General features: G+C 37.9%; 1 protein-coding gene across 3 annotated transcripts in view; it reads right to left on the bottom strand.

The window, feature by feature from the left end:
• The window catches only part of edil3a (EGF-like repeats and discoidin I-like domains 3a), a 105,425-nt gene that overhangs the window by 21,636 nt on the left and 69,824 nt on the right, over positions 1-13,965 (bottom strand). For all 3 annotated transcript variants that reach the window (XM_077561947.1, XM_077561948.1, XM_077561949.1), the window contains 3 exons: positions 12,251-12,406; positions 10,052-10,196; positions 9,757-9,941 (listed from right to left, as the gene is read on the bottom strand). In XM_077561947.1, the coding sequence (XP_077418073.1) occupies positions 9,757-9,941; positions 10,052-10,196; positions 12,251-12,406 (486 nt within the window). The remainder of the gene's footprint in view (positions 1-9,756; positions 9,942-10,051; positions 10,197-12,250; positions 12,407-13,965) is intronic.

Below are 13,965 nucleotides of genomic sequence, written 5' to 3'. Positions count from 1 at the left end.
GGTCATTTACCTAACATGATTTCATAGTTGTGTACACGTCACACACATGGTGTTGTGACTTATTTGCATGTTTTTGTTATTTAAGGTAGGGTTCACTTCCTATCCCAAACAAAGAGCTGGAGTTCACTGTAGCGTGTTTTATGCGCACGATACAAAAGGATGTTGAAACGTACAAAGGCGATTGGAGGGGAGATTCAGTCACCACTTAAAGCACAAAATTCACACACAAATTCATTTGGGTTTGCGTAGTTGCAGTCTAGACAATTCTGGCAGATTCCAAACTTAAAGCAAGCGGTACTGCAGACTCGCAAATTCATCATCGGCAGATAAAACGGACACATGCATCCTAAGTTCGCTGAGGGCCAGCAACAGGAAGGTAGAGAGCAAGTGTGGGATGGAGGATGTGTTGGGGGAAAGATAAGATGGCGTCCTTGGATAATAAAAATTTACACAGGCACCAACAACCACATACAGAACGTTTAAGGGCGTTTATGGTTGGAGGCAGGGGACGCCAAAAACGTTCTACCGTAAGTGAATCAAGTCAGCAGATGGAGTCACCATATAGTCGGTAATGTGATTTGGTAACTAATTTAATCATCAAACTAGCTGTAGGGAAATTGAATAAAACAGAGGAGGAAAGTGGTATGAAGAAAAGGATTATACAATACAGCAATAATACCATAATATAATAATATTTACAACATTCATGTTTAAACTCTTCAAACACAAGCACCTACCAAAGGCAACACCAACGTATTTTCTGCATTAAACATATTTCCCAAAGAATATTCCTTTGTAACACCCCGTGGCCAAATTTCACAACATTCGTCACAGCAAATCGGTATCGTGAAGTTTACAGAAGAGTTTTGAAATAAATCAGCATATGACTCGGGTTGTAAAGGAATCCCTGAGTGAGTAAACAGCCTTCAGAGGCTTGTTTGTTAGCCCATCTGCGCTTTTAATGATAACGACCGCAATCCCACATCTACTGAGCCTTATAATAATGCGCACACATTGCATGTAGGTGCACATCGGAATTGTACGACCTTAGAATTGTCCGCCACCTTAACGCAAATACAAAATGCCATAGATAGTTACAATGAAATAGCATCTCTGCCCTGTTTAAGCAATAAATATTTTAGCGCAAACAGTGCAGCAAAACATGTAGGCAGATAATGTATAAATCAACTAAATAATAATAATAATAGTAAAAAAAACATAATTACGATAACGATGAGCTAAAGCCATAAAAAGCAATAAAACAAGTTCCGTAACAGCAACTTCCACTAATGAAGCTATCTAAATATTGGTTTTATTTCAGTGCAAAAAAAAAAAATAGGAGCTTTTTCGAACACCACACAAAACACTCATTTAGTAGATGAAGTAATTAGTGTATTGTTTAATGTTGTATGACTATGTGGTGTAGCTATGGGCCACCTGAGTTTTTGTTTGCCATTTGCTAATGACTAATTCAGCTTCCCAATGTTTTGGGTTCAAGCCTCCTCAAAGGATAAATAAACAAACACAGATACGACTGACGTGTACCTTGTCATCAAGAGCATGAATTGATAAAATGTAATTATTGTATTTATGACACCCCCCCCCCCCAAAAAAAAATCATAACTTCACTGTATGTGATTTGTAATAAAACAGAATGGTAAAGGTGTCATGAGAAACGCAAACAGTGGTACAATAATGAGCAGCCAGTGGAATAAAGCAAGTATGTATTGTATAATGATGAGAATGTTGACCAGGCAGACCGGAAGGGAAAAGCAACTTTATCTTTGTCCAACTAGATCAATACAAAGTGACAACAAGAAAAATGATGGATTCGGCAACAAATATGAGGTTTTTCTAGGTCAAGCTTGAAGAAGTCAGACAATGGGCTCAGTGATGAAAGTTGCTACAAAGAAGTAGGCTCTTGTGGAAATAAAACACTTGCTCATTGCTATTCAACTTAGTCCGAATCCATTTTAAAGCTTTTATGATAGCGTGCTTCAGTGGATGGATGGAACAAACACAAGTCTACTAATTGAAAGAAATACACTTTGTTGTCAGCCGCGCTCCATTTGAGGTGTCGATTAGATCAGGAGGAAGTGCAAAAGTATCAGCCAACTGATAAAAACCCAGTTTGATTACAATGGCATGCTCACAAACACGAGCGGCGCAGTAATCAGTCACACATTCAAAACGTATTGTTCCCTCGGGTCTCTGTAGCAACATGGGACACAGCTACATGTGTCATCCTGCTGCTTTAGAGACTACTTGCCAACAGATGGCCTATTTCAGTTTTATAGTATATCAAGTCGTGCATTTCGCAAAGGGCATTCTGACTTTTATTATTATGGGAACATACTTTAAAAGACTTACAAATGGGATAAACAATGGACAGACTGAAGCTAATGATTATATTAGGTCATAGGAAGCTATAGCGCAACACTTGCGGTTTTATTTTCCAATTCATCTTATTTAAATTGACCTTCATCAGCAAGCTCTTTGTATACCGTTTTTCCAATTTCTGTGAAAACTCTTCAAATCTATTTAGATACCCAAATCTGAGCCAGCTCACTCAGGTTTATGTATTCGTGAATCAGACATAATAATAATAATAATAATAATAATAACCAATGCTGTTAATTTAGAGCAGCTAGCCTATGCCATCATCTTTGCGTTGCATTGTTGGCTGATACAGCTAGTCAAAGTGTGATATGTGAGCTCCCTCTAGTGGTAAGCAAAAGTATCACTGCCTAAGTACAGTACTGTTGTGGTCAATTTTAAGTTCAATACATTTTATTGGCGTAAAAACAATTTTAAAATTGGGAAATCGTTATTGATTAAAAGATGTGAATCCTTACTTAATCAAACCGAATAACTTCACTTCAAACCTTGAACTGTATTGTTCCCGCCCTGTATAAATACGTATCATCACCAACAACCTACAAAATGGCACCACAGTGATCCATCCAGACCACAGGTGTGCCACTAATTCCTTAATCATCACACAATCAATGGTATGGTTGCTGACTGACAAGGTGCTGAAGTATTTAAAGCATCAGGAGCCTTTTGAGCGATCTCGCTAGTGTCTAACCTTGTACGTGTTAGTCTCCCTCAAATATAGTCTACTCTCATTTTATAATATATTCAACAGCAGGTTTTCCACTCGCAACCTACCATCTAACAGAGTCATCCTAGACTTGGAGGTTTTCTGTCCCTCCCATGACATTTTAAATGATCCATGCACAAAATATAGAAACATGCATGTGATCTGAACATTATTGTCGTCATGAGACAAAATGTAGAAGTAACTGTGGTAAAATAAATTTCTAAATATTGTTTAGAATACCAAATACTGTAGCTCTTGACCTCTCCTGAAATGTACTTTTCTTCATTCCTCCCTCTTGATGACCAATTTGATGTTGATATTTAAGTTTTTCATTTCCTATTTTTCTAATGTATAGCTAAACTTGTTAGCATATAGCAGCTAACGCAGCTGTCATGTACTCACGTTAGCATTGGTATGCAACTCTTTTAGTTGTAAACTATTCAAATTAAATTGTATTCTAATAAAATGTACCTTTATTTAATTATTAATGTTTTATTCTGCAATGCTTTAAAAATGTGGGTGAAAAAGAGAAAGAAAAAAAACATTTATTTTTTTTATATTTTTATTTATTGATAGCAATGATGATGTCAAATCGAATGAACAATACTGAGCTCTAAAAAGGAAAAAAAAATGTGGGTGGCTCAAAAGAGCAAAATATATTATGCAACAAAAAACAAAAAAAGTTCACCCCAAAGTTTGATCAAATTATGCTTTATCGCCAGTTTTTCCTAAAAACATAAACTTGTAAAATAATTTTTCCCCCCTAAAAAAATGCATCCTAAATTGTCCTCCACTTCTAGAAAGAACCTGCTAAGTTTTTTACGTTCACACAAATTGTTTACATATCTGTGTTCAAACTGTCTGCATGCTAAGTGCTCCCTTTAAGTGTAAAAATATAATATAATATAATGAATATAACCACATTATTATGAACAACAATTTTGATAGCAACACTTAAAAACAATAAAACAACCTATCTTAACTTTAGTGACAACATGCTTTTGGGACAATTATTGGAAAACTGCTAAATAAGATTCTTGCTGCTTTAATTAAATGTGTCTGCTGGATTCTCAGGAAGTTCTGGTGTTAATTTGTCTTCTCATGTACTTCTCACTTACGCAAAAACCCTTACAAAGCATCACAAGTATAACACAGCTTACCTTGCGTAATTAGATGAAGTTCTGCAGAAAAAAAAAGTCCATGCAATTAGCGGATACAACAAATATACAATATGATGCATTTTAATTAGCGTGTCTGAAAGACAGATGCAAACCAGCATACAAAACGGTACAAAATGAGATTCCGCTTTGGTGCTCATGTAATCATTTAAAAAAAAAAAAAAGGAAAAAAAAAAAGAAAAAAATCAGTAACGCAATTTTAGAGCCTCTGAATGATATAACGGGTGAACCAATCACAAGAAGGAGTCATGCCGTACTACCTATGACAACTGGTCCTGGCCTGTCCTAGAGAAATTCCTGGCTTTCCCAAAAGTTATTTAAGTGATCAATATAAACGGTAATATGTTTGTTTGGCACTTCCGCTAACACTTCCGATGCCATCACTTCAAACTGTCAAATTAAAAACCACCAGAGCTTCTTAAAGGGAAAACCCAGAGCGTCACGACTTTTACACTTGCAGTGAACAAACACCCAATTAGTATTCACTCATTGGGAAATCTGACCCTGTTAAAGCGTCTATAATGTTGTATGAATGGCACCAACAGGTAGATATGCACGCAGAGCATTTAATGGTTCTTCCTGACATGACTGCATCACTTGCAAAGATAGATTAATAAATATAACATGAAATAAATAATTTGGGGACAAATTTAGTGAAAATCGCTAACTTCCCACAACACGTCTGTTTGGTCTCCTGGCAATTACTAGTTTATGCCCCAACATGTGCCTCATTGCTGCCGTATAAAAGAAGTGATTTTCAACAGAGAAACAAAATTTGGTGTGTCAACAGCAGATGTTAATGACACCGAAAACTGCAAATGCGCAGCAGATCTGCTTTAAACGATTGAGTTTAATGTTGTTGACGAACTTTAAACATGGCTATTAAACACTCCTAGACTTTATCTTGCTTTTGATGTTTCCACATGGGATTCATAAGAATGTGAGAAAGCGTGCTTAAAGTTTATGCAGCTGACTATAATGCAAGTGCCTGGATTTGTGAGAGGACCAACATTCCCCCCTTCTACCAAACTGACCTAATAGGCGCCTTCTCTGACAAAACGACTTAAATTCATAAAGATGATAAATGTGGGATGTAAAAGATAAACTGGGTGTAAAAAACCCCAAAACAAAACGTTGTTTCATAGAACAGGTGCACATTGTATTAACAGGGACGCTAAGAAAGTTGAAAGCAGTAAAAGGGAGGTGTTGGAGTGTATAATAAACTAATCTGCTCCCACCAGCTGGAGCACTTGGCAGCTCCGTCTGACAAGCTTCAGCTTCCCTCTTTAAAACATCTTGAACGATGATTTCCTTTCCTCGCAGCCTGAAATAATTCTGCCTTGGACAAATCCCAAGCAGGCATGCTTCTTCACGTCTGTTGAACGTTTTAAGAGCTTCTTGGCACCGACAATTTCGACTCTGTTTTCATTCACGGAAAAGACCAGATCAGCTTTTGTACAAATGATGTTCGAATATTTAATCGCATGTATGAGCTGTCCGTTATACATGACGTTGAGGAATTTTGCTGGGAATACTGTTCTATTTGAACTAGTTATCTGACTACTATAAATATGTAGTTAACGCGCACTAGAACTAGACTAAGTGAAATTTCTGGAGAAATTGCGTGGGAATGCTGAAAGCTGAATGATAATAGCTCAATGCTAAGATTTGAATGCATGTGGAAGCGACTGTGCCAGCGAGCAGTTAGTTGTCTGTCCCATTGAAAATGAATGGGGAAAAGTTGATATTTACCGTTAAATTGTGTGATTACTGGAAGTAATGTGGAATCAGACGACATATACCCCCGGGAGTTGTGATTTTTTTTTTAAGCAAGTTGAAATTTGACCAGTGTAAATCGCAGGTATTATGTGGGAGTTGTTAAACAGCAAAAAAATTAATAATAATTAATAATTTAAAAAAAATAAAATTAAAATAAAATTCGCAATAACATATGTGGGAATGCTTCAGCATTATTATTATTATTTTTATTATTTTTACAAATGTAATAAAACAAGGGCAGATCTTTACAGTCTCAGAAAAAGACAACACAAATGTTTATAGTAATAAAAATAGCACTTTGTAAAGACATACAGTAATAATATCATTTAATAGAATGTAAAGAATTAAACCGTTTTTGCGCGCGTCACGGCCACCTGGCGGCGATATAATACAGACAAAATGATATGCATGGAGATGAAGGAGACATCGCAACTCCTCAATATTAATTTGTTTTTCTACGGAGAGGATAAAGAATAATTGCCTCAGAGCGGAGTATTATATATTATCTGTCCACATGTGTTGTGCCACTTTTTGTGTTCTAACCGTCTCTAAAACGGTTATAACGCTCTAAAACTGACCCGACGCAGGCATTTGCATTGTTTTTATGCATTTCTGGGCTTTCCTAAGGAAGAGCTTTGTGGTTACACATGTAGTTGTTTTTGTTTCGTATATTGCTCTTTAAAGCTGTCAAAATCAATCTATTAATCGACAATTAATTGATTATCAAATTAATCGACAACTATAATCGCTTGGAGACATTTTTTTTTTAGTTAATGGTCCAAATCCTCTGATTTCAGCATATAAACAGTAATTGTTGACATTTATCGGTATTCTTTTTACTGTGTTTAATCAAAATAGGACATTTTTAAACATCTGTTTGTACTTGGAAAACAATGACTGAACTGGTAACATAGTACAACATCAATTCCCCCTCCCCGCCCTTAAAAAAAAAAAAATATATATATATATATGTATATCTATATAATCCAAATGAATATTAAGTGGTTGTTTAAGTATAATTATTGAATTAAAGCGCAATTAAAGCGCAAAAAAGTGCCTGAAGTTCAGCAAAAATCATAGTGACCTCACACAAGGTGACATCTTTTCTCACAAAACCCCCAAGCAGATCACATCAAATTTAAGGTTAGTGCAAATCTTAATAAGTATTCCCACCACTACGTTGTGGCACATTAGTGTGCTGTGAGAAATCATTAGGTGCGCCACGGGAAATAATCCAATTTCCTTTAATAGGTTCAAAAAATTATTTATTCACTACAAATAATGTATATTTGCTCACCTATCTATGACAATGACAGGCAGCAATTAAAGAAATAATAGCTTTGTGCTCAAGCAAGCTCAATTCCACACTAAGTAAATGTGTGGTTTTTTTTCTTGTTGCGATGCCACAAAAGATGGGAACCAATGACGGCAAAGAGGAGAAATATGAGCAAAACCACAAAAGTGCAATTGGACAAAGAATTTGTGCAAGCTCTAGATATGTTTTGAAAGAAATTCACAGCAAAATACTCCCATTAAAGTGAACGTGAATGCATCACGGTTTGCTAATAGTGCCTGAGCAGTTCGTCCACTGTGCGCAGCAGGCAAAAAGCACCGGGTGTCTTGATTAATTGAAATACTTAACTTGTCATTAAGAATGATTTATTTCATTAATTTGTACGGTCGAAACGAATTTGGCAATGTGGCTGAGAATCAATTATTTGAGACGGTAGCACAACAAAGATAACAGATGGGTTGAAGTTGAATACATATAGCAGCGGTAACTACTTGATTAGTCAGGTTGAATAGCGGTAGCGGTATAAACGTGATCGCGCGGCACACAACACACACGTCTGAATGTTTTCTCTTTTTAAGCCTGATGCTGCGTATTTGTGCGCAAAAAGGGCCCTTGTCAGCGAGCATCGATTTTCTCGCTGCAACTATATAGCGTCTAAAGATTCCTGCAGGCGCAGCATGTAATATGAGACAAGTTTTCTTTTACCCACAACAATCAATTTTGCTTTGCCGAGCTCTCCGGTCAGGATGGGGCCGGCCTAAGTACCCGTCTCCTCCGGCACGCACCCTCCCATAACCTCAACCCCTCAACAAAAGCTTTCAGTGTAATCAAAAACATATCGGACTAGAGCCCAGCCAATCTAATAACGTCTAGATAAGTCGCCGTGTCTAGCGAACGGCGTCGTCCACGGCCGGGCTTGTATGCACGGCGCGGCAGTCGCGGCAAGGAAGGCCAATAAATCAGAGAAATCACTCTGATCTTCAATTCCCTAGCAGGATGATCCACATTGCCATTCCCTCTGCGCTATCGGTTTTACAGATTGAACTTGGAGCTTCACTTGAAAAGAAGTCAGCGTTTTCTGGCTTATAAAAAAAAAAGGCATAACAGCAACACAACGGATCATATAAATGAAGACATGCTGCTAAATTGACAATAATCCTAAAAATGTATTGGTCTCATCTTGTTAAACAGAACGCGTGGGGCGTAATGGCTCACTTAGAGATATATCTTTCCCATTTTAGAAGACAGCTCCACCAATCATTTACTGTAATGAAAACAAATGAATGGACTGCTTTGATGGAGATAATAAAGCTCAGATGAAGTCTCAGATAACTGCACTGGCGCCGTTTGGCCCATGCAATATGCATATCGCAAAGACATTCGATGAGTTACGTATGGAATGGTGTGCTTTTACCTGAATTTGACAAGTCAGTCGCCAAATCGAACATTTTCTCGATTCTGTAGAGTAAATTTGACTTTAAACTGAGTCTATTTGGTCACACTCTAAATAGAGTAGAGCTGCCTGAGGTTTGTTCCTACAATTGAAAATGAAGCACTGAGAGGGTACGTGCAAGATTAGACCTTGCCGTGGAGCGCCTTGCGGCAACTTGTCTTGATTTGGTGCTTTAAAAAATTTTACAATTATTGAATTATTGATTATTTTTTCTATTTTGTAGTGCTAGAGGGGTAGGCACAGAAATGAAAAGCGTTTGCTTCTGCCTACACCCTTTCGGTTGTATATTCATGTATGGAATTTGTTTTTTTGTATGTTTTTTTGTATGTTTTTTTGTATGAGTACATTTTACACTTGGAAGAGAGTAAAAATATTCAGAGTGAATTTTACTCAAAGTATTTTTAGTGTGTACGAGATAATTTGCCCATCACATGAAAACAATCTATTTAAAAAAAAATCACTCAGAAACTAAGTACATTTTCCAAGGAGAGATTTTGACAAAATGTGACTAGTTTATAAAAAAATAAATAAAAATAAAATAAATATACACAAGGGTTGAGGAATGAACTCACGGCATTCAACTTTGGGAGCCTGCCATTCTACCACCTGAGCTATGCCACTCCTACTGTTTGCTTATATCCAAGAGGAGACCAAGAACATCTTGGGAGTGTCTAAGATACCAGCTGACACGAGCAATACACTAAGACACAAGAGGAGCTGCGTGGCTCAAGGATTAGACCTTAAATTGCGGGTTTGTTCCTCAACCCTTGAGTGACTTTTCTTCTTTCTTTTTGTTTTAAACTCTTTTTAAAGTGGGACCAAATTGACTCAGTAAAATTTACTCTACATAATTTACTGTGATAATAATACATTGAGCTTGCTTATTTTGCGGCTTCCAGTGAATAGTTTTGAAAAGAAACAAATCAAGTGAGTTTTGCTCATTCCTTACCTGCAGCCACTGTGACTGGTCACTACGTCCTGCCGTCCAAGCATTGACTTTGCCCTGCTTGTCCAAACGGGCTTTCCCAGGCTCCCAAGTGAACATGTCCATGTTGAGCGTCCTGAAGATGGAGGAAGCTGTGACCTGGTAGTCCTGGACGTGACCCGACTTCATCCCCAATGGCTCGGAGCAACCTGGAGGCAACGATCACAGATTTAGTTTGTTTTCTGATTGCCCGGTTGTGTTTTCCCACATTGCAAATACAGAATAAAGGAGCTGCTGAGTTTGTGATCACCTCACTCACCTGTTACCTCACATCCAAGCAGTTCCATGCGTAAGGTGCAGTGCCTTCTGCACACTTGGGGATAAATTCGCACAAACTGGGCTTCAATTGGTGGGGTGAAGGAGTTGGCTGATGGAGCGTTGTTATCGACATTTCCTCTGAAAATCTGTAGCAGGGGTTGAAAAAAAACATAGCATATGGAGGTGACGAGGGTACTGGAACAGATCCGTTTTGCCATTATGTAGCAGCCTATCTGACGCCATGTCTGGTGTCGACTCAACACTAGGCAAATTGCTCTCTTTCAAGGTCAATGAGCTCTAAGTACAGCGAAAAATAGACAATTTCTCGCACTATTTGAGCCGGTAATTCATAAGAATAGTGCTGTATTTTAAGTTACTGCTCCAATTATATAACTATTCCTTCTGAGTTGTTCCGAGATAGTCTGACAACACAACATTACTGAAGGACTTATGCACCGTGAAATGGTACATTCACCCCAACTTACACAATCACTGTAAAATGTTTTTTTTAGTTGATGAGAAAATGTGCTTGAAAAACATCGCTGTACTTTGTTTTAAATGTCCAGCTATGACATGGGTGTCCAAGCTCGGTTCTGGGGGGCCGGTGTCCCGCGGGTTTTGGAAGTTTCCCTGCTCCGACGCATCTGTTTCAATCAACAGGATTGTTATCGGGCTTATGCAGAAATTTATGATGAGCTTCAGCTGTGTTGGAGAAAGAGAAATATGCAAAACCTGCAGGACTGTCGGACCTCGAGGACCGAGTTTGGACACCACTGAGCTATGATGCCACATGGGGGTGCTATCTTTCAGACAGGGTTGGGGAATCCAGGTCCAGAGAGAACAAACCCTGAAACAGTTTCACTTTAGCCACAGGTGCTTTTACTCAACAGATGTTTCTACGTACACTAAAAATGGATTGGTTAAAAAAAACAACTACCAATCTAGTAGGTTAAGCTCATATTGGCTTGATTAACCAATAGATTGTTCAGACAATGACCATTCCAGGTGGTCACGGGCATACCAATTTTATTGGTTAGCCAAACAACCAATGAAATTGGTTACAATAGAAAGTAAATCTAGATAGATCACTTGGAAATATATTTATTGTATCAATTTATTGTATTCTAAATGTATTTACTAATTATTATAAGGGATTACAAAATATAAATAATATAGTGTTTCAAAATGTGTGTCTAGATAGCTCATTATGCGTGACTAGCTGGATTGGTGGTAGCGTCTGCCCTTAGACTGGGAGGTTGTGGGTTCAATCCCTGGCTGGGTTGTGCCAAAGACTATAATATATTATGATTTTTTTTATGCTAGAGCATACAAAGGGATTTGATGCAGCCTCTGTGGCCAGCAGGTAGTAGGAAAGTAGAAGAGATCAACCAGGGCCATGTTGCAACAAGCCCTTTTCCCCAGTGTTTTAAACAGTTTTTTGAATAATGATGAAACATTCGAATGCTAATTGCTGCAGAACGGAAACTGATACAACTATACTTTTTTCCTGATGAAAGAAGAGACTCTAATCTTTCTTTCGGTCGGTCCATGTTTTTATAGCAATGGAACACAATATTCTGTGGGCCTTGCAAAATCTGTCAAAATCTAGTAAAACAGCCGAGAGCGAAGGGGGTTGCTTCAGTGAAAATAGCTGGGAGTGAATGAGTTAATAGCCAATATAGTCAACTTTGACATTAAATTGGCATGTATTCTAAATAAAGACATTTGTGTAACATGGATTAATGATTGTGTACATGCGAAATGCAAGGTGTCGGTGCTTTGCTGATTATTCTTTCTCTGTGTTGTTATGAGCGCTAATAATTCCAGTCTGTGTCTAGACTTTTTGCCCAGTAGTCTTCATTTTACAAGTTTTGGAGGTCAGGGTTACCCGGAGCATGGCCCAATGTAGGACAGAGGTATTGTGCTGTCAGGAATGACAGAGTGCTTTTGTGACCCATTTGCTTCCTCTTCACCCATAAATAGTATAAAAATTCTATATAAAAATCATAAAAGTGAAGAGGCTAAGGGGTAGCAAGATAAGCGCAGTGTGTGCTCGCTAATTAAACAGCAATCTCAGCTTGTCCTCTGCTCTGCCCTTGACTTGAGTGCATAGCGTCTTACTGCTGTGCGCAGCTTAAACAATGGCGAGACTGTACATCGTTGTCTACAGCTGTGTTTTGTGTGGGTGCGTGCTCCTCACCATGTCATTATCTTTGCCCTTCACTTTGTATGTTCTCCATGTCTTCCCATCTTCACTGTAAGCCACTTTGTATGACTTGACATACTCTGGGCTGCCAATTCGCTTTGCACCCTGGGTAATTAGGCCCGTGACCCTCATTCGCCTCTGCAGGTTAATCTGTGGGAACGAGAAGAAGAAGAAGAGAGAAAAAAAAACAAATCATGCAAATGCCAGAAATGACAGGTTTCGCGGGGACTGTGCACGTGTGCTCGGTTCACATTCTATGATTGAAATCATAGAAATCAATTCAGCCTCTTGAATCTGGCTTGTCAGGGCCATCCATCTTTTTCACAAAGTCTGTGATCAGATAGAACATCTAATCAATCCTCCCATTCCAAAGTCAATCTGCCATCTCTGTGTAGACTGCCAACATGGTGCCATGTAATTTGCCAAAGACGACGAGTTAAAGAGAAGAAAGTGATAAATGCCTCGATACATTGTGTTAGGAGCACACAAAGCGAGATCATTATCAGTGCAGAACAGATGTATTGCACACATGTTTTTTTTCCTTTGGCAGCCATTTCAAATAGCTTTTCAAAGTTAAAAAGAAAAAATGATCTTTTTGCTCCATGTATTGATTTTTGCATTCATAGACAAAGAAAAAACAAGCACAAAAAAAAAAACATACACATCAATATTAGTCAATGCCCTCGTAGCTCTATTGCAGATATTTACATATCATTTCCATGTTGAGGTTACTTGAATTAAATGGCAAGATGAATGTGTTATGATTTTTATTGCACTTTTATTACACACACACACACAACTAAAAATTGATTATAAATATGGAGACAATTCATTATTTATAATCAATATTCCACCTTCAAACATATTACTTTTATTGACATAGAGATTCAACATGAAATAACAAACCATGCACCACAGACCACTACAAGTTCATATAACCCTTATTTTAGACATACAGCTGCCTTTTAAGGTATTACAAGTATTGATAATAAATTGGACCTGCACACCAAATTCATCATCAGACAGAATAGTGAGTCATTTATAATACCAATCAGCGTCAAACTTATTATATTTGTTAATTAAACTTAAAATGGGACAATTTCTCAGATCCTATTCACAAAGCATGAGATCATATTCAGAACAGTTGGTAATACCAGTGAATTAAACTATTTCCAAGTGTAATTTGGTGCGAAAGGTCCAATGTAGATTGCTCATTCAGTCAATGCAAGAAGTAGAGATAAGACTAACCATTTTATTCCTTTATCACCATCCTTGTCTACACTGTGAACGGGGTATGATATTGTGAGCTAACAATGGTTCTATTGTACATGGATTTCTTGCAGCTTTAACACAAGGCTCAATAATGCATCTTTTTTTTTCCAACAAAACTTAAAGCAACTTATAAAGTTAATTATACATAAGGACCCTAAGAGCCACGGAGCTGTAGTGACCCACTCTTTCCCATTCGGGGCATTTCTCCTTTCCCTTCCCGTCCACAGAGACATATACTTCTTTCCCTAATTAGAAGCTCTGTTACTAAAAGGCCACTGCAAAGGTAATTGGGGTGATCCTTCACATTTTTAATGAGCACTCAGAAACACACCTTTGACACTTCAGTACTAATAGTGATGCATATATTTGTTTGAGTGAGGCGTCGTTGGAGGCCTCTTGCTGAGACAGTCAACAGACTTGACCCAGTTTGAAGGAAA

The sequence above is a fragment of the Vanacampus margaritifer genome, chromosome 3 (genome assembly GCF_051991255.1).
Source record: "Vanacampus margaritifer isolate UIUO_Vmar chromosome 3, RoL_Vmar_1.0, whole genome shotgun sequence".
NCBI lineage: Eukaryota > Metazoa > Chordata > Actinopteri > Syngnathiformes > Syngnathidae > Vanacampus > Vanacampus margaritifer.
The sequence above is the reverse complement of the archived record's forward strand: the minus strand, read 5'-3'. Positions and strand labels throughout refer to the sequence as shown.